Here is a 22515-nt window from a genome sequence, read left to right as displayed (position 1 = left end):
CAGTTCTGCATGCTTCCATCTGCGTTTCCCCTTGAGGTGCTTCTGCATAGGCGATGCATGTATCCAGTTGTGCTTCAGAGAGGGGGGTCCTGGAAGCATCCAGCTCCCCTGCGGAGCATCCCCCTTCAGGCTATCTTTCGCCCACCCACTCCCCTTCATCCCCAACCCCCCTCCCTGGGGCTTTGGTGAGACAGGACGCCAGCAGCTGTTCTCACAGAACACTGGACTGTTTCACACTACTGGCATCACGCCATCATTACATCTCATCAAAGTAACCCCTGCCTACCTCTACTCATGTCCGACTCTGGCCCCACTAGACCCACTATCCCACACATCTGTCAGGCACACATAGGCATGCACACTAAGGCAAAAAAAAAAGCTCGCTTACAGGAAAGCAGGATTCAAAGGCTGGAAAAGCATTTAATCTCCGTTACCCATGCAGCCTTGAGGGTAGGAGTGATTCAAGCCATTCTTGGCATTAATCTCAATCAGATCAACCCAAACTGTCTGACTTCAGACTCAAGCAGACAGAGCATTCAGCATTCTCGCTCGCAGTACTCTGAATGAAAGAGGGAGGTGTGTGGGAGTCTGTTGGGCTTAGCAAACCACGGCAGTGATGGAGCTCTTCATCTGTACTCCTACTGGCAGCTTGATACTCTGCCAAAACCACCAGAAGTTCACCCCAGAGATCATGTGATCACTTCATTCTATCTTCACCCTTCACAAACTGTTTTAATTAAGGGTTGGAATCAAAAACAGCCATGATATGATGTACCAGGGACAGCAAAGCAGCATGCTCATTATTCATTTCCTGTTTGAGGTCACACAGGTTTCACTTCCAGTGAAGACCACACAGCAGGTCTGGAGTCTGTTCGTCCCAATGTGAATGTGAACACAGATTTCATCTCATAACTGCTGAATTAGTCCGACTCTGTTGGAATAATCCAGCCACTGGGTGACTAATCAGTTATTATCATGAATTTCCCCTAGGGATTAATAAAATTCATCTGAATCTGACTGTGAAAGTAGTAACACGCAGAGCGCAGGAGGGAGGAGAATGCTGACTCAAAGTCCTCCAACAAGAACAATCTCAGAGCTTGTGGCTGGGTTCCCCACATGTAAATCTTCCATCAAATGAAGTTCAACCCTCACTGGACAAATCAGACAAATGCAGTGTGTGTAGTGTCTGTCCCCTTCCCCTACCTTGTGTCAGACCTCCGGCACTGAACTAACAAAGTGCAAGGCTGTAGCTGAAATAAAATTTGCACTAAAAGGACATTTTTCAGACTAAAGGAAGTAAAAAAGAAAAAAAAAAATCATTTAGTTCAAGACCTGTGTTTGTTTCCGACAGCAACTTCCATATCTACATGTTCCACCTTTTCAAGATAGAGTGTCCCTGATAAGTCAAATTAGCAGAGAATACACCACAGCAATGTTTGTCTGATGCTGTGATAAACTGAGGTTTAAACTTTGTTTTAGTTATAGCCTTGAATCTGTCTCTTATATCTTGGAGTCACTCTGATCCTGTAGCTGATGCCTCACAATCCTCTGGATATATCTGGATGATGCAAAGACAAAAGCCTCTTTTACACAGTACTTCTGTTTTGGGAATATTTCACCTTTATTCAGGAATGACGTCTGTGTAAATTAAATGGTGTTATCATTTGGTCTCACCTCTGTTACGGCTCTGTAACACCTCTGGAGGTAGTAACAGAGCCGTGATAATAGTGGAATCAGGATTCCAGAGCGCTATGTAAAAGGAACACCTCTGGTTCTGCAACCAAGGTGTGACATTTTGATGACATATTGCGTGTGCGACCCCCGCGGCGGTGGGATTTAAAAATGAGCACAGGCCGTGTATAGTGAACAAACGTGAGCAGAAAGATGTCGACCTGGGGAGACACCGAGATCCATGAGCTGTTGTCACTTCGGGCGGAGGACTCTATCCATGCTAACATTTGTGGAACAGTGAAAGACGGGCCAACTCTGGAGAGGTTAGCAACACCGCTATGCTTGAGGTAATTCCAACGCATAAGTTATACGTCACACTATATGCTGCACTGTGTCACCACCCCTTTGATTCCAGAATGCAGGTCCGCTGTGTAAAAGTCCAGCCTGTCTCACCTCTGTTACTCCTTTGGTTTGGCTGTGGAAAACAGTCAATGGTGGAAAAAAGGTGGGATCTCTGTGTAAAAGTGGCTAATGTCAACTGGTTCGCAAACCCTTCTCTGCCAGTCCTTGCACACCCTCTTGTTTTCCCATTTACCCTCAATCTACCTCTCACTCAAAGTGTCGGTAGCAAAATTAAATAAGTGCTTCTGACACGATTCTGAGCCACATAAAATGATGATCCTGCGTGTAAGCATACATTAGTGTCTTTCACCGTCTGAAAATTGTCGAGTTAAGTTAGTTACTTTCCACACCATAAAAACCATCATAGTAGCTGGAAACAAAGATTATGTCCTAATTCTAAATTAGGTTAGACTCTATACCCACTTTTACACAGCCTGTTCAATATAATATTGTGTCTGTATTCTGCATCAACCTTCTTTATTTAAGGTGTAGACAGCAGGCCTGAAAGAACCAAGACACCACTGTTAAAAATGTCTGTGAACTGGGGAGTGAGCTCCCAATGAGGCCACAAAGCTCTTCACCATCTGAGGAGACTAGATGATCCCCTGATATTGTAATTTTCAAAGCCTCTGATCTTGAATACAGACGTGCTTAAATCTCACACAGGGGCAATATTTTGCTCTTTTTGTTTGGTTCAGCTTTTGTTTGGAACAGCTACAGCTTGTGGTTCCAAAAACTAAAAAGTAGCTTCGTGGGGACCGTGCCTTTTCTGTTGTTGCCCCAAAGCTGTGGAACCAGTTGCCCTTAGATGTTAGACAGACGAAGTCTCTGCTTGTCTTTAAATCATGTCTAAAAACTTACTTTTTGTCATTGGCTTTTAATCAATGAGTGACATGTTTCTTTTTTATATTTTTTATGCTGTTTTTATCAGATTTTAATTTGTCTTTATTTTTATGATGGTTGTATTTTGCTGTTCTTAGCCTACTTTGTACCCTGTGTTGTCATTGTTTTTACCTACTTATTTACTTATTTAATCCCTTTTTTTTTGTTTTGTGTATGGCACTTTGGCCAGCTGTAAAGTTCTTAAAGTGCATTATAAATAAAGATGGTATGGTATGGTATGGTTTGGTTTGATTCAGCGTTAATGGGCATAACTGGCATATTAAGGGGTCGACATAACAGCTACAAAACAGGATCTCTGTGTAAAAAGGGCTCATCTCTACTGGGTCTGCCTTACCTCTGCCCTCACTATGCTTTAGGTTTTCATCCTGGCTTGCATGATGATGACCATGGGTGAGGGGATGGCCAACAGACTCTGTGATTGGTTGGTGCACTTCAGACTGATGATGGTGATGATGATCAGTGACCACATGATGCCTGGACCCCTGTGGGACTGGGTGAGACAGATGTGTGTGAGGTGTGAGCTCCTGTGGTGTCATGGAAGCTCCATGTGAAGGAGGAAGACCCTCTTCTGGAGCAGGAAGTGTGTCAGACTCTCCCGTGGGTGAAGGCTCAGATACATGGCTGGTGGCGATGCTGGGTAACACAATGTGTTGGTTCTGTCTAACTGTGGTTTCTGCTGGTGGAGCTCTGGTGTCTGTTGCACGAGGACAAAGAATGTGAATGCAATGAGGAATGAGCAGGCTAACACATTAGCATAAGAGATGCTGCCTCAGATTGTTTATCCAAAGGAAAACCAAGCTTTCCTTTTTTTCTTTGCAAATGCGGACATATACACACTCACTGAAGCAGCACGCTCGTACACTCGAAAAGTGAGAACACACAATGAAAGTGTGATTTCACACTGCTGAGACAGGCTAAACTCAAAAGCTGTTTTACAACCCTTTCAGTGCTGGAAAATGTTTTAATGCAAAAAAAACCGATGAAAGTTAAAGGTGTGACTTCTGTTAATTGGCTGTGAAAGAAAATTGCATAGAGCTTGTGTGTTCATTAACAGTGACGTTCATTAACTGTGTCACACATAGATGGAATTTATCATGAATTAAAGGAAAATGAAAATGTATCCCCATAACAGTTGAATGAATTAATATTAAACCACTGAGTAAATATTAACATAATCTAAATACTTACAATGTACATTCAAAGAGCTGATGTTCATTAGCGCAATATTTTTTTGCTGTTAATTTGGAATCATTGCCACACTTTTCATTAAACTCCAACATGAGAAAACAGCGAATTTTATGTTTGATGATCAGCTTTTGGCCATTTTATGTCCTGGCCAGTACAGTGTTGTTTTTAGAGTTATGATATGTGTGCTCTGAAGATGATATGGGCATAGGTAGAACTTAGGGACTTTTTACTTTGAGTAAAATGCTGATTATTTTCCGATAAAATATTTAAAAAATGAAACAAGATTTGCTTATTATAGTTTCCCTCAGTGGTGTGTTCACTGAGTTGGACTATTTAGTCAAACATCAGTGCAGTATCATTTGCCATTTAACCAAAAAAAAAAAAAAAAAAAAGGAAAAAAAGAAAGGATTAAATCCTCAGAGCTATATACGGTGAACATTTTTGTTATTAAGTAATTCACTTTTTTGTTACATTGACTAATCATTTATAATGTCAATTTAGTCATTTTAATTTGGAAAATAGTTCCGAATTACTCCACCTGATTTTTCTGTGGAAGCACTTTTAGAACACAAAAGCAGCAAGACTGCTTCGAAACACAGCAGGGACAGCGATATAAATCTTCTTTAATTCATTGTAATCTTATGGTCCTAAAGCTCATTTCACATCCAAACAGCAAGAATTAATATTTGGCTTTTCTTCTTTAAAAACAGCTACCAGCCCAGTGATGAAAAGCACCGATAAAGTGTCAAACAAGCAAAGGTACTAGGTATCTAGAAGGCCATCTCCAGAGTATTTAGGATATATGGGGATTGTAAAATCTACATCAACACTGACCTTTACCACCAGCTTTGCTTAACACTAATATATCTCTCTATAAGCACTATACTTGTGCCGACACTACACTTTATGCAGCAAAGATCACTCTATTTGCATTTACCTTCACTCAGATCAGTGTGATGGTGGTTTAAGTGCGAGTGTCCAACCCCAGAAACAAAGCCTCTGGGCTCTAAAAGACAAGGGTACAGGGTTGTGGTGTCATTTTCAGTCATGTAACAGCGCCATCACTCTTTCACACAGAGCAACAACAACCTGAGCTAATGCATTACATAATCCTCTGCGATGTGACAGTCTGTACAGATGGACCGGCTAACCGTCCCATAACACACACACACATACACACACACACACAACATGCAGTGTCGGTTCATGTGCATTTCCCCTCAGACATGTGCTCACACATGCATAAGCATTTAGGTTTCTTCCATGCAAATGCATTTGCATATAATGAGATCATTTGTCACTGGTATTAATGTAGCCTAAGAAATGATAACAATAATTTTTAATGCCACCTGTCAGTCTCAGCATTCACATCATTTATTACTAGAGTGCCAGACATTGGATTTAGATCTGCACTAATGAAGACATTGGGATTCAGGATAAGTTAATGTTTGCCAGAACACCTAATGTCACCTGGTTTAGGGGCGGCAAAAAATGTTATTAATATGTCACATGATTGTCCAGACATGAATGTCTCAGTCTGAAACCAAGTTCAATTTTCATGAAAAAGCATAAAATTCTGCAGAAGGGAATTAGATCGATGGTACACTTGGTCTAGTACTTTATGTGTTGTGGAGTGTATGACTGTGTGTCATCCAGGCTTGTCTGCAGCTCTGCTTGGACGCCCTGGGATCTGATTTTGGATGAGAAGATGGAGTAGGGTCGTGTGCGGTCATGGTGGCTGGATAGGTAGATATATGACTGGGTCGGAGGATTTGGTTTCTCTGACCCCCCCTCCCTCCCTTGCCAAACGCCCATCTGTTCAGCTGACCAATGGGCTATGAGCTCTGTGGATCAGCCTCTCTTGCCAATACAACGCTAATCCCCATCTGAGCATGCTCAGTGACTTAACTGGGGCAGGGTTATGACAAACTACTGTATGCGACAAACTACTATGACATGTTGTCCAGCACCACAAGTGTGCTGTAATGTTCTGAAGAATATGTGTGTTAAGGCAGCACCAGCTCCAGTCTCTTTTTGATCTTATAATGTAACACCACACACTTGAAACCAAAGGGCGGATTTGGATTTTCAGATTTCTGGAAAAGGTAATCATATCAAAAGTATGATTTATAATACCAACTTAAATGTGGACAAAATAATAAGTCTAAAATCCCAGGCTTGGTATTCAGCCTCAGCCCTCTTACCTTACAATAATAATATAGAGGCCTTGAACACATCTCATACAGCGAAATGGACAACTTTGGACATTTACAAATGCAGACTATATTAGTTAAGAAAAGCTATATTGTGATGTAGTTATTAATGCCACAAGGCTGTCAGCCGCATGACTCAATGTAACCCATGTGTGCATATTAGGGTGAACATGTACAAACAGCAGTGGCGGCTGCCCTGTGTGAGCACAACCTTACACCTTAGATCCCCATAAGGAAAAAGATACTGGGGATGGACATGATTTATGGGTCTCACTGAATTGGACCATATGCCAAGAATCTGCACATACGCACACACTCCCAGATAACAAGGGTTTTCTCAGATTAGGGTCAGGTTCAAGCCAAATATACCTGTTAAAAAAAAAAAAAGTTAGGAATATAGCAAACTGAGAAATGTAGCTGAGCAGTTCATACATTTTATATATTCCAAATTCTATGTTTTGTTCATTTGTAATCAAAAAGTTCACCATATGTCCATTAACTCAACTCTCTCACTCTCAACTATGGTGGTTGCAAAAAAATTTTGAATTAGTTTTTAGTCAAGGTGGTTCAGACTGAAACATAATATAGTTGTATGTGACTGTAATGCATCTTAACACAAGATTCCACATATTATAAATTGAAAATAGAAAAAGAGGAACCCTCTTTGGAGCAACAACTCATTCTAAAGCAGTGTTTTTCAACCTTGGGGTCAGAACCCCACATTGGGTCGCCTGGAATTCAGATGGGGTTTCCTGAAATTTCTAGTTATTGATAAAAATTTAAAAAACAAAACTTACTAATAAAAAATATATAGTGAGTTGAAATCCATAAAAGACATGACAAACTGTGAGGCTGAAACTGAAGCACTGTGGTTCTGTTTATCTGTCAAATGTTCATTGTGGTAACTTACAGATGCTGCAGCTCTTTCAAGATTCATAGTGTGAGTTCTTGTTTGTTCAGTATTAATTGTCAGCCTTGTAAATCCAAGCCGGACTGACTGTACATATCCTGACCAAGGAAAATCGAATTCTCACTTTGTGCAGTAATCTACACCTGGCTTTACTGCCTCCGTCCATAATAATATACATTATATAGACTAAATGTCATCTAAAATTAATGTTTATTTGCAACATAGTATAGCAAACTATTGGATGATCAAAAAGAAATTAATTTTAGCCAAAAAAATTGTCTCCGTTTTGAATGTCTGGGGTCGCCAGAAATTTGTGACGTTAAAATGGGGTCACGAGCCAAAAAAGGTTGGGAACTACTGTTCTAAAGTATCAAAAACACAATAATTCACATTGTAAGCATAAAAGATCCTGCAAAATTGCCTCTAAGTATAAAAAAATAAAAAGGGGGGGTAATCAGTTTTGTTCAAACTGAACTTCATATGATTCACATGATCAAACTCTGACTTCCTAGTCTCTGCGTGATGATGTTATGTGGCATTTTACATGGTTCACAATGGGCTTTTAAAAGCTTACAGACTGTTTTAACAATGTTAAAGCTTCTGTCAGCCTCTCCTAAATCACCACTAATCAGTGAATTCTTTGAGTTCCCTACTGATGTCAGCCAAACAACAAAAGTGCTGCGCTGTTAAACAAATGCTCTTAATGGATCTCCCCACCCAAAAAAAAAGGCAATGTGACGACATCGCAGCAAGGCCGAAATCCCCGCTCCTCTCAAGTCCTAAGTGCTTTTCTGGTGGAACATGAGAGGCTCGCTGCCTACCAAGATGGCTGGTTTAAATTTAGCATGAGTGCAAGCGAAGTTCGAGGACCACTTTACTGTACATCCAAGCGGCTGACATAATCCGTTCACGCCATTCTGGGTTGCTTAAAATCAGTCAGCTGGAACAAATGAAGTCTGAATGTCCATATAGTTTAATGCCAACGCGTTCAGGCCGAGGCAACCCATAATCGGACATTTACGTCATAGACATATACCGAAGTTAACAGCCAGTGTCCATCGAATGGCCTCCAGTTAAGTTGTGGGATGAATTATGTATGATGTATACACAGACACACAGTAACACTCAGTTGTCAGCGTCTATAAGCACATCCACAAGCACACTTTTTGCTTCGTCACAAGTGAAGAGCATGTCTACGCAGCTACTCTACTGTAGCATCTGACCAGCTAATCTACTTTTCCGCACCTTCATCGGGGATTCCAAAGGCCTTGTGGGTAACACCAGGGGATCGCTCAGCTTCTGAAGTGGCTCCAGCACCCTGACCTTCAGGTTCACCCTCTGTTTCAACTTTATCTCGGCTTTTGCTTTCGCTCTCTGTTTCATCCTCAACCTCAGGTTCGTTAAAGGTCTTAGGTAGAGTTGATGAGGCTAAATTAGCAACACAAGTAGGAATGCTGATTAATAAACATAAGCACATGGGAGACTGAATGTGAAACACTAAACAAGGGATAGTCCGATTAGCACAGGGGTGTCAAACTCATTTTAGTTCAGGGGCCATATTCAGCCTAATATGATCTCAAGTGGGCCGGACCAGTAAAATAACAGCAGTAAAAAAAAGTAAAATTACATTATGATAATGTTTACATTTACAACGTTACATGAACAACTTTAAATGTCTTAAGTGCAATTGTAACAGTATTCTGCCTCCATTTATCATTTACACATATGTGTTACAACTTACATTAGAATTACAAATACATAAAACATTTAGTAACAGGCAGACTATTGATAAAATTGCAATTACTTCTCAAGACATTTCGGGTTGTTCATATTTGTTCAGGATATTCACATTTTTTGTAAGAGGATAGTTTGTTGATATGAAAATTTTCATGTAATTGCACTTTTTTACACTAAAACAAAGATAAAATCTACAGTTTTCATTATTTATAGGTTATTATAATAATATTTTACTGGTCTGACCCAATTGAGATGTAGTTTTTCTGTATGTGGAACCTGAATTAAAATGATTTTTACATCATTGATTGTTAATATCTTCAGTGTAATTTTTGCATTTCACAAATTCATCCGATGGGCTGGATTGGACCCTTTGGCGGTCCAGATTTGGCCCCCGGGCCTTATGTTTGAGACCTGTGGATTAGCAGATCCAGTGTTCACATTTTTATTCTTTATTATTGTAGGTTTTTATCCAATAAACTAAACAGTCCTGTTAGTTTGATTAATGCCCTGTTTACAGCACACATAGGGAGTAGCAGCCTATCAATGCAGAAATGAGAACACAAGTTCTATTTACTCGCTAGTACTGTTTATTGGATTTGACAGTGAGCTTAATTCCATTTCAACAAAGTTTTGTGGTGCAGTTATGAAGGTTGACAACAAGATTTATAGGTTTAACTGCAAACGAATAGGTTCTAAATGCTATCCATCCTTGATTACTATTAATTAGTGCCACTGCTAAAAAAAAAAAAAAAAAACCTAGTTGATCCCACACTACACCCATAATTGGCTCATTAGCAAGCAGCCTTTTCTTTTCATTTATAAATCATACTCATGCTATTCTTCTGTATCTAGGAGACCTTTCAAAAGTCGACGTCTGCAGCACAGTCCAATTGTTCAGTCTACCCATGCATCAGCCTTTTACTGTTGGACCATGTGGAGAAAAGCCCAGTGCTGTCAGGGTTGATGTTGCCACTTTGCCGATCGTTTCTGTCTAACAGCTCGGAGGCTGAGAGCCTCTCCACAGAGAGAATCCCTAATCAAATTCCCTTTTATTCCAGCCTCCCCTAGCACCTCACCCGGAATCACACTGCATTACAACACACTAACATGTGGCTGCATGCTTCTCCTTTTCACTTCTGACTCTTTTCCTTTCTGTCTATCCCATCCTCACCCATCCTCCTTCTCAATCCATCAGCAGCAGCATCTATAGTCTAAATAAGAATAGCAGAAACTGCGGAAGAATTCCTCCTGTGCAGGTTAGTGTGATGTGCTATGATGAAAGGACATGGCGACAGAGAGGCCTATTAATAATGAAGCACACAGGGCCCGAGCTGCAGCAGGGAAAGAGAAATGACTGACTAGAGAGCCAGCTGAACATCACAAGAGAGAGGGGGAGCGCAGGATATATACAGACGGTGAGGTATGGGGTTAAGATGTAACATTTCAACAGCAATGCAACAAAAAGGAGATATGAGAGGAAAAGAAAGAGCGGGATGGCACATCTTCTGCTTTGCTTTGCGTTATTACTTACTGGAACCGGAGGGGGAGCCAGCAATTGCACCTGAAAGAGAAGAAGAAAAAGAAGAGGAGATGAGAATTTGTTTATTTATGCATTCAATTTGCCTAAAGACTTGACTCTGCCTCATTTATCAGACTCAGGTGGCAGAGAGAGCTTAAGAGCTGTTGTGCAAAATAAGGGCTCACAGACCACCTTTCAGCATTATGGAGTAATTAGAGCGTCCGCAGCGCTGCCCCCCTCCACAGTTTAACCTTACACCCCTCCAAGTTCCCATGTTCAAAAGCGCTTGTCATATGTACGTGGGCTTTGACATGCATTTAGCCTTTCTGTTACATTTTTACAGATTGTATGCATCTTAGATTGTCATGCAAAATGCAAGCAGTGGAGACCAAACTATGAGCTGTGGACTTTTTGTGCAGCGTTTCCACTGTGTTAGCTGCAAACATGTAAATTTTTAAATTCTACTAATGGGATTTGGGAGTTTAAAAGGGGTGTGATGGGCACTGAAGGTGTCTGTCAGAACCATTAGAACTGGCTTGGAAACAACAATGCGTTAAAAAAAAAAAGGGCTGACAATAGAGTCACTCTCTGCAGAGGGTGTGTGTGTGTGTGTGTGTGTGTGTGTGTGTGTGTGTGTGTGTGTGTGTGTAGGTGTGTGTGTGCGCAGGTACAGGTGTATTTTTGTGTGTGAAAATAGCGTACGAGGCCATGCTGAGAGTTGCACTGAGCAGTCCGCTAATGACTTAGAAATCATCTCCCTGTCGTTATTGCAGTAGAGGTGGACGACGCTCAGTGTGTGTACGTGTGTGTGGAAACGAGGGAGGGGCTGCCCTAGATTATTATTTTATCAGAGCTAGCTACAGTAGCTGACTACACTTTCCAAGAGGATTCCCCCCACGCACTCCCCCGTTGTTACACAGCTCTGCTCTCTGCATGGAGGTGACGACATCTCCATCTGTCTGTCCATCATCTTCTCTCAGCCTTGAACTCTTTTCCTTAAATTATTTTTTACATTGCCTGCCTCAAGCCTTTTTTGCATTCAAGGCAAACCTAAACATCAGCGACCAAACTGTTGCAGAATATTTTAATAAATCCTATGTGCCTGTGCATTTTATGAGAATATATACTGCAATGAGTCATGGCTTCTGATTAATACACACTGCAACAATGTCAGAAGAGTGTCTGAGATCATTATTCTAATAAAGAGGGCAGAATAAGAAGAATGTTGACAAATTACAAAATAGCATTTTCATCACCATAATAAAGACATGAAGGAATCTGTAGTGTATTAGTATGAGCAGTTAGTCATGTATAGACACCTCACCGGGTTAAGATACTTTCTCGTATCTTGAACCTTGTTGATTCATGGTGCTTTCACATCTAATATGAAGATATGAAACATCCTCAGACCAGAGTGCAGACAAAGCAACCAAGTCTGTAGCTTAATTAAAAAAAAGGTGGTCACAGTACTGAGCCATGTATTGGTCAATTTACAGTGAGAATACACTATTTGGACCATTTACAGGAAACTATAAAAAGCTGTTGTTGCAAATTTAATAATTAGAATAGTACATTTCCTGTCTCTGAAGTGGGTGCACTGCAAAAATTAAAATCTTACCAAGTGTATTTTTCTCATTTCTAGTCAAAATATCTCATCACACTTAAAATAAGACATAATCACCTAAAGCACAGGTGTCAAACATGCGGCCCGGGGGTCAAATCCGGCCCTTGGGATGAATTTGTGAAATGCAAAAATTTCACTAAGATATTAACAATCCCTTTAGTTCAGGTTTCACATTCAGAACAATTCAATCTGAAGTGGGCAGGATTCAATAAAATAATAACATGTAAATAATGACAACTCCAAATTTTTCTCTTTGTAAATGTAAATATTTTCATGTATTTACATTAAAACAAATTATAATTTTGCAAAAAATGTGAATAACCTGAACAAATATGAACAACCTGAAATGTCTTAAGAGAAGTAAGTACAATTTTAACAAGATTCTGCCTGCTACTAAATGCTTTGTGCATCTGTAGATCCACTGCGATCTATAAATTATAACGTACATGTGGAAATGATAAACTGAGGCATAATATGGTTAAAATGACTCATTTTTTTCAGTTTGTTCATGTTATTCACATTGTTTGAAAGGATAGTCTGTAGATGTAAACCTTTTCATAATGTAAATTTACTTTTTTTGCTCTAAAACATAGAGGAAAGTTTGGAGTTGACATACTTTATATATTATAATGTTATTATTTACAGGTTCGGCCCTCTTCAGATCAAATTCAGCTGAATGTGGCCACTGAACTAAAATGAGTTTGACACCCCTGACCTAAAGAGTAACTTGTAAGTGAGATATAAGAACTTATTTTTAGATAAATAAATAAATCTTGAAAATCTTATTTCAAGAAATCTTACCAAGATAATTTTCACGTGTTCCATTGGCAGATATTTTTGCTTGAATTAAGCAAAAGAAAAAAAAAAAGAATTAAGCAAAAAATCTGCCAATGGAACAAGTGAAAATTATCTTGGTAAGATTTCTTGAAATAAGATTTTCAAGATCTGTTGTCTAAAAATAAGTTCTTATATCTCTCTTACAAGTTACTCTTTACGCGATTATGTCTTATTTTAAGTGTGATGAGATATTTTGACTAGAAATTAGACAAATACACTTGGGAAGTCTTAGATTTTTGCAGTGTGTGGTCAGAAAGATGAAGCAGCTGAGTAAAATAATAATACACTGATGTTTTTTTCCTTTTTTTTTTGTTTTTTTTGTTTTTTTTCATGGAATTTCCAATTCGTTTATAATTCTTACTTGCTTTATTTCCTTGTCTCTTCCTTCAGATGAGATTTATGTTGCCAGATCTAGTTAGAATGTGTTACTGGGACAGAGACAGATCTAAAACATAGCCAATTTTCTCCTGATATGTGTGCCTGGAAAATGTCATTTTAATGTGGGAATCTTTAGAAGATATGTGTCTTGTGAAAAATGGGTTCAATATTTACTCAACTTTGGGGTCGAGTAAATTTGTTGTAATCTCTGATGGTGTTCAGTTTGTCACTTGGAGAGAATGGGACAGAATTTAGAGTTAGTCTCTTAAATGGATGAGATAGTGTAGAAACCCACATGACAGGAACAGGAAAGAGCTCTTCAATTAACGGTCTTGTTCTTAACCGCCTTTACATGCTGACGTTAGACGCATCCATCTATAAACCAATTAAAGTTAAATACAGGGAGACACAGCACACGTACATGATGACGGTAGGGCAAAGTGGCTGGCTTCTAAAATTGCAGCATGGAAGTAAATAGACCAAATGCGTACAATGTAAGTTTAAAAAAGGCAAACACCCTTGATAATTCTAAGGAGACCACTTTAAATAAGGAGCTGTGCACTTAAGCAAGAGAGATTCTACCAATCAGCTGTCACTTTTTGCAGTCATGGTTGTTACAGCCCTTTTTCCAAAAACTATAGGGAAATAAACTGACTGCTTAAAGTCCCATTTGTGCAGCTGATTTATTTTTAACCACCCAGAAAGGTTCAGCTCTGCAAAATCTGCACTTCAAGGGCCATCGGTAAGTATTACCCCTGTTGACTTTTATGGCATCAGCGCTCTGGTAGAAACACGATAAACCTTCCTGAAATAATTCCTGTGAAAAAGTACCTGCAGTGGCAGTGGGCTACAGTATAATTGAATTTTAATTGAGGCTAATGCCACATAAGCGTCTCCCTGGATGTGCCACAAACCTGCAGTTCTGCACTGCAACATATTCAAGTGTTGTACTTAACCTATAAAGACCCAAACATCCACCATCGACCGAAACCATCTACTGATCTAAAATGTTTAATACCTGTTGATCCACTAATCCTATTAATACATGTAAATAATTGGTGTAAAATAATGTAAAAAGTCAAAGTCATAGGTTTGACAATGAAACTTGATTATTAATAGTAACCCATAAAGACCCAAACATCCACCATCGACGAAAACCATCTACTGATCTAAAATGCTTAATAACTGCTGATCCATTAATCCTATCAATACATTTAAATAATTGGTGTAAAATGCAGTTTGTCATCTTTTCATGGTCATCACATATGACCCATTTGGACGTTCAGAGGCTCCGTAGTGAACATGGAAACAGCGTCATCTTCTACAACATTGACTCACCACTAAAACCCATGGAGTCTGACAAATGACAGTGGATGGAGACACTTGGTTTATGTTCAGTTAATGATACATTTTAGAAAGAAAGTTACTTTTCTTCAGTTTTCTTTGTTTTCAATATAATAACCCTCAACTTTAATCGGAGCTTTTTATGAACATCTATATCGGGGGCCTCAAACTCATTTTTGTTCAGGGGCCACATTCAGCTAAATTTGATCTGAAATGGGCTGAACTAATAAAATAATAGCATAATATATAAATACTGCAACTCCAAAATTTTCTCTCTGTTTTATTGTGAAAAAAGTAAAATTAAACAATGAAAATGTTTGCATCTACAAACTATCCTTTCAAACAATGTGAATAACATGAACAAACTGAAAAAATGAGTGTAATTTTAACAATTTTCTGTCTCAGTTTATCATTTACACATACATTACAACATACAGATCACAGTGGATCTATAAATACACAAAACATTTAATATCAGGCAGAATATTGGTACAATTGTACTTGCTTCTCTTCAAACATTTCAGGTTATTCACATTTTTTTTGTAAAATTATACTTTGTTTTAGTGTAAATACATGAAAATATTTACATTTACAAAGAGAGAAATTTGGAGTTGTGAGTATGTATAGATTATTATGATAGAATTTGACTGGTCCTGCCCACTTGAGATTGAATTGGTCTGAATGTGGCACCTGAACTAAAAGGATTGTTAATATCTTAGTGTAAATTTTGCATTTCACAACTTCATCCCAAGGGCCGGACTGGACCCTTCAGCGGGCCGGATTTGGCCCCTGGGCAACATGTTTGACACCTGTGATCTATATGAGCAGTACATTACATATTGGAAAATACCTGATTTACACTGGAAAAATGCAAAATACAGGGTTATTCAAAAAGAATGAACTGATTTCATTACGCAATATTTTAATAAGGAAAAGCAATAGAAAACTCCAGCCAAGTCACATGTATTCTATTCACAATCAACTTTTATTTCCTGTCTTACAAGTGTTCAGTGTGGCCACCACCCGCAGTACAGACAACATCAATGTGATAAGAGGATTCCTCCCAGACGCGTGTCATGCAGCATATTATGATCCGCTGAGTTGATCGGTGTTGTTATTCGATGATTAAGGTCATCGAGGCAGCCATTCAGAACTTAGAAGACTCCTCTTTCAAATGGTCACTGGCTCATTCCATGACGATGCTTGAGAACTGAAGCAATGTGTCATGAAGTTGGTTCATTCTTTTTGAATAACCCTGTATTTTGCATTTTTCCAGTGTATATCAGGTATTTTCCAATATGTAATGTACTGATCATATAGATGTTCATAAAAAGCGCAGATTAAAGTTGGGGGTAATTATATCGAAAACAAAGAAAAATGAAGAAACGTAACTTTTTTTCTAAAATATATCATTAACTAAACATAAACCAAGAATCTCCATCCACTGTCACTGATCAAACTCCATGGGTTTTACTGGTGAATCAATGTTGTAGAACAGGGGTGTCAAACTCATTTTAGTTCAGGGGCCACATTCAGCTAAATTGGATTTGAAGTGGACCAGACCAGTAAAATTATAATATGATGACATATAAATAATGTCAACTCCAAACTTTTCTCTATGTTTTAGGGTGGAAAAAGTAAAATTACATTATGAAAATGTTTGCATCTACAAACTATCCTTTCAAACAATGTGAATAATATGAACAAATTGAAAAAATGTGTAATTTTAACAATATTATGCTTCACTGTCATATCATATCATATCATTTACACATGTATATTATAACTTACAGATCACAGTGGATCCACAAATACACAAAACATTTAGTAACAGGTGGAATATTATTAAAATTGCACTTACTTCTCTTAAGACATTTCAGGTTGTTCATATTTGTTGAGGTAATTCAGATATTTTGCAATATTATTCTTTGTTTTAGTGTAAATAGATGAAAACATTTACATCTAGAAAGAGAAAAAGTTGGAGTATTTCTAGGTTATTATGACCCACTTGAGACTGAGTTGGTCTGAATGTGGAACTAAACTAAACTAAAATGATTATTAATATCTTAGTGTAATTTTTGCATTTCACATATTCATCCCAAGGACCGGACTGGACCCTTTGACGGGCCGGAGTTGGCCCCCGGGCTGCACGTTTGACACCTGTGTTGTAGAAGATGACTGCGTCTCCACGTTCACTACGGAGCCTCTAAACGTCCAAATAAATGGTGATAAATCACTTAGGAAATGTCAAATACACAGAAAAAAAATCACCTGGGATCTGCCACAAAAGTAGCAACTGGGTCTTTATGGGTTAAATAAAGGTATAGTCAGGAATAGCAGCGCAAAACTTCACACACATACGTAGTTTAGATGTATGAAAAAAGCAGGCAGTATTTTTCACACCCCCTGAGTCTGAGCTGGATGAACACTGTAGGAACAGAGAGGTGTGTTTTGGGTACGTACAAGTGTTGGGGGTTCCATTAGGTGTTGGCAGGTAGGAACCAGCCTTCCACGATTTGGCTTTGAAGCCCTTTTTGCAGCGTTGACAATCCTGGCCTGTGGTGTTATGTTCACACTGGCACTGGAGGTTCCCATCCTGCAGCAGGCACTGGGAGGCATGGAGGTTACATTTACACCTGAGAATGACAAGAAGACACAGGAGAAATGAGACGCACAGGTGTTATGTGTTTGAGTGAGGAACAGCAAGCGTTCAGGAGGCGGTAGGTGAAAGCTGTTATTACACACCGACGGTGAAGATAGATATGAGAGGAACATTCAAAAACGTTAAAAAAGTGTTTGTGCCCGCAACTGAGAGTGTAATCTCATACAGGTGTTGATCAGACTCTGAAAATAAGGAACTGGTGCAAAAATGTTTACTTTTTTTATGTTTTTGCCGCTATTGTCAGTTATCGAGGCTCCTGTGCTTTTTTAGATGTTTATAATTTGATAGTTCTCAACATTGCCAATTCTGGTTTCTCTCAAAAGTCACTGGCAAAGCTAGAGCACACATTTGTATTTTGATGTTTGCCAGTACAGTGTGTGCAGTTGCCAGTTTATTTGGTTCTGCAGTTTTTTACCAGCTAGATGCTCTCACCCTGAGTGAAATATTAATATGGGAGCCGACTCACAGCAAGTCAAAAGGAATTTAATTTTCATACAGAAAGTAAATATCATGTAAATATTTCTCATGTTGCCTTCCCTTTTTAATAAATAACTCTCAAATGCTGAAAGACAGAGCAGGGTGTAAATGTGCTAAACAAAAACGCACTTCAAGTTATCGCAAGTCTGAGTTTGCTGTTTATCCGCTGGCGATTTAGGATGTGATTGCTGTGTAGAAGTGCTGCTTATCATAATCAGATGTCTGTATGAGTGTGTCTGCATGCATGTGAATGCACATGTGACCTCAGAAGAGGGCAGGGCTCAGGTGTGCTGATCCAGAGGTCATAGTTTTCGCCAGGAAGGAAATGAGGATCTTAAGGACACTCGGTGGCTACGACTTTAAATTACAGCCTTTTCCAGATGAGCGACTGGACTCCAATCCAGTTTGTTCCACTGGAGTGAACAGCTATCCGTCTACATCAAATATTCAAAGAATGGCCCCTGTATTCTGGCGAGAGGACGACTTCAATCTTACTTCTACACACTAATCTGCGCTTTCTCATCAGTTTTTATTTATTTATTTTTGGTTTTTGCGAAAACTGAGCTGTCAACCCATCAACCTTAACACCACTTTCATAACATTAGGTATACTTTACATACAGAGCGATGACTGAAACACACAGTTAGCCTCAAAGGGAAAAGTGGAGACACTCGATCATGGTGAGTCGTGTCTCATATCACACTGTTGCTTGCAGTCCTATAAATTACCCACACTTCTCTCTGATCACCTGGATGAGCTGACAGGACGTGCCAGGGAGAATCCATCCACCGACAAGGCCTTGTTTCCTGCATGGTTTCTGAAGGACACGAGCTGTCCACTTAGTGAAGAAGGGAAATTGAACATCTCTTTTTCATGGAGAAAATAGTGCACGCATGAGAGAGAGAGAGTGAAAGTATGTGAAATAAGACAGGTGTGTGTGTGTGTGTGCACGTTTGTTTCTGCTTCGTGCTGCGCATTTGTCTGAGAGCGACGATGACAGACAACAGATCAGAGAGGCAGAGGCTCGGTGACTAATGCCTACGTTGAGTGACTGACAGCAGCGAACATATCACTGCTTCTCATCTCCTGCATCTTCGGTGATAAATCTCATCTGTCTCATCTTTAAAGTGGAAGCACTGCTGAGTGCAGGATCGAGAAGTTGTAGTTTAAAATCAATACCGAAGACCAGAGTGATTTTTAAGGTATACCGCTGCACAGTTTGTCTCCTGCAGGCCTAATGGCTGCAGTGCGCTAGAGGAAATGGCCTCAGTCTCTGCAATTATACGAATAACTGACATACCCTGACATTAAAGCCTGCATTAGTAGATGCGTCTGGATCCATGAATTTCCCTTGTTAATGCCCTTACCTTTTACTCAAACTAATACAATTTCTGTAGTGCAGTCTTGCAGGTTCAAACTTTGTGGACATCCCATCCCCTTGACCTGCTTTACTGACTCCTTCCAGCCCAGGAAGACCAAAAGTACTTCTAGCCTTGCACTCCTTCCGCATGAATGATGTGACACTCCTGACTTTTCAAGTGCTGTGTCTCTTTTGCTCCCTCTCTTTCAGATGACAGCTTGCACTGGGATTTTATCCATATCCCCTCGCTCTTCAGTCCCTCCACAACACAAATAATACATGGGCCACAATCATATGTTAATGTGCAAGATGTCTGCCTTCACTGCAAAGTCATCAAAGTAGGAGTAGCAGCTGAAGGAAGTTAAGACAGGACAGCTGGATCCATCACAGCCTTGTCTGTTTGTTTCCAGAAAGAGAGTAAGAGACAAGTGTGGAGACGAAATGAGAGAAGGTTGAGTGGAGGAAAAGACAAAGAAGGGCAAGAGGAAGAGGGGTGAGGAAACAGAGTCTGGGAGCAGGAGGAGATAAAGGATGCAAATGCATTCCAGTTTACATTAGAAACTGCACACACAAGGTGGTGCTTTAATTACCTGCTCTAATTATGGGTCACTACTTCTGTTTATCAATCTGTTGGCTCTGTCGCTTAAAGGAATAGTTAGACATTTTAAGAAGTATATGTAGTCGCCTGCTGCTGTCTGTGTCTTATATGAGAATGTCAACATCACTCATGCCTGTGTTTATGAATTGATATGCTTCCTTGGATTTGCAAAAAGAAATGCCCCTGAAACTTATGAGTGTAACAGATGTGAGTCAGTGATACAAACATCCACAGTCTGGAACCACTGTTCTGTTTTCCACGTTGCAGGTAATTTATTTATTTATTTATTTATTTTCAGTCAATATGTAGACAGATCCTCAACAAAGTTTATTTATTTAGGACACTTATGTGAAATTAATTTCCAAAGAAGATCTACCCTCAACGTGTCGTCTATTGTGTTTGATATTCCAAACTATAACTGGATTTAAAGGAAAAAAACTCAGCAGATACATAAAAATTACAAAATGTGCTTTAAAAATTGAAATCTGATCCAAAAGTATGCATTTGGAGAATCATTAGCAGTGAAGTTAGTGAGAAGAGCAGAGTGAACGAAAGTAGCTTTGTTCTTATTTTCGTACAGACTCGATGCCCAAAGGTCAATGCCCAGAGACGTCCTGAACACGGCAAAACAAGAAGAAAAGAGAAAATCCAAGCAGAGGCCAGGGTCTCTGCAGGTAAATACACCACCACACACTGACAGAGGGTCAGAAATGATGAAAGAGAAGGTTTATACTATAAATATATAAATATGTGTGTGTGTGTGTGTGTGTGTGTGTGTGTGTGTGTATGTATGTATGTATGTATGTATGTATGTATGTATATGTGTATGTGTATGTGTGTATATATGTATGTATGTATGTGTATATGTATGTATGTATATGTATATATGTGTATGTATGTGTATATGTGTATATATGTGTATATGTGTATATACATATGTATATATGTATGTATATATGTATATATGTATGTATATATGTATATATATATATGTGTGTATATATGTATATATATATGTGTGTATATATATATATATATATATATATATATATATATATATATATATATATATATATATATATATATATATATATATATATATAATAAGGGTAGAGACTCCGATCTGGTAGGATCGGCGATTCTACCAGTAGAGACTCCGATCTCTACCAGTAGAAACTCCGATCAGAGTCTCTACTGGTAGAAACTCCGATCCTGCCAGTAGAAGGGTTAGGGTTAGGGTTCGGATCGGAGTTTCTGCCGGTAGAGACTACGATCGGAGTTTCTACCGGTAGAGACTACGATCGGAGTCTCTACTGGTAGAATCGCCGATCCTACCAGATCGCAGTCTCTACCCTGACATATATATATTTCTTTTTCTTTCTTTTTTCCTTTGGAAAATGTTGCGTATTTTGCCTTCAAAGGGGTTCTATGTATTATTGACATTTCAAACTCTCAACAGCAGGGGGAAGTCACATGCCAGAACACACTTAGGACTAACAAAACCACCAACAAATCACTGTTATGTATCCACAGACTGAATCACTCACTGAATAATGTATAAACCTCATAATTTACACGTCTCTATTATGGTATAAAGTTTTCATCTTCAAATAAAACCATATAACCAGTTATTTTGACAGTCAAAATAATTATGTCTAATAATCTTCATGTGCTGATAGTTTACGCTACAGCTCTGTTAGCTTAGCTCTGTTTTTAGACAGAAAACAGCCACAGTTCGACTTTAAAAGTTGTGTTTTTGGTCAAAGCCCCTTTGTATTGCCATGGGAGACCGGCGGAGAGACTCCTTGTTACTTCTCGTGGTCACATAAATCCACTGGACCATTGGTATATGAACATACTCAGTTTGCATCTCTACAATCCAATACATGGGTATCTTTGGCATAACTTCAGAGCTCTTCAATCTTTACACACTAATGATAACACTGGGTTACAAAAAAATGTTTTTTGCAAGTTGTCTAGGTTTTTTCAACTGAATTAGGACCATTTTGCACCGCTAAATCCAAAAATGACATGTGTTTTTCTCAATCAGGTCAGGTTTTTTTGCTAATTTGATTTTGAAAAATTTGATCTCCTCACAAAATTGATTACATTTTTGTGACTTTATCAGTTCATTTTTTATATAGTTCTCACCCAAAATAGATTTTAAGAGAAAAAAGAAATCATTTTCTAACAGGATGTATTTATTATTTATTATGCATTCACCGCAGATGTAGCAGAATACGTCAGGCATATTTTTGCAAGATCTTCTAGTCGAAGCCATTTCATTCACCTGTAATATTAAAAAAAAACCATTAATCATAAATTGGCAAAAGTAAAATCTTCAGAACTCGTTTACTGCAAGAAATATGAAAGAATTTTGTATCATATGATGTGAAAATGCCCATAAATGGAAGCAAAAATGTTAAAAAGCCAATATGTAGCATAGTTCAGAAAGTTGACCTGATTGAGCAAAATTAATGTGATTTTTGGATTCAGCACACCAAAATTATCCTAAATCAGCTAAAAAAACTTAAACAATAAATTTGTTGTTGACCAGTGTAATTTTAGGTCATTTATCAATATCTAAAAACAGAAATATCACATATAGCCCATTTAAAGGGGTCGTATTTTGCTAAACCCACTTTTATTAGTCTTTGGTTCATTTATTGGTGTATTTGGGGACCCTGATAGT

At 38.8% G+C, this 22515-nt stretch overlaps 1 protein-coding gene across 1 annotated transcript in view; it reads right to left on the bottom strand.

Moving 5' to 3' along the window:
• ntng2b (netrin g2b) overlaps window positions 1–22515 on the bottom strand; it is a 107715-nt gene that overhangs the window by 37585 nt on the left and 47615 nt on the right. Inside the window, exons 4-8 of the mRNA XM_030150494.1 lie at window positions 17190–17362; window positions 10556–10585; window positions 8533–8715; window positions 5102–5170; window positions 3311–3670 (exon numbers count right to left, since the gene is read on the bottom strand). Of these exons, the coding sequence (XP_030006354.1) occupies window positions 3311–3670; window positions 5102–5170; window positions 8533–8715; window positions 10556–10585; window positions 17190–17362 (815 nt within the window). The remainder of the gene's footprint in view (window positions 1–3310; window positions 3671–5101; window positions 5171–8532; window positions 8716–10555; window positions 10586–17189; window positions 17363–22515) is intronic.

This window comes from Sphaeramia orbicularis, chromosome 12, assembly GCF_902148855.1.
Source record: "Sphaeramia orbicularis chromosome 12, fSphaOr1.1, whole genome shotgun sequence".
NCBI classification, from domain to species: Eukaryota; Metazoa; Chordata; class Actinopteri; order Kurtiformes; family Apogonidae; genus Sphaeramia; species Sphaeramia orbicularis.
The sequence above is the reverse complement of the archived record's forward strand: the minus strand, read 5'-3'. Positions and strand labels throughout refer to the sequence as shown.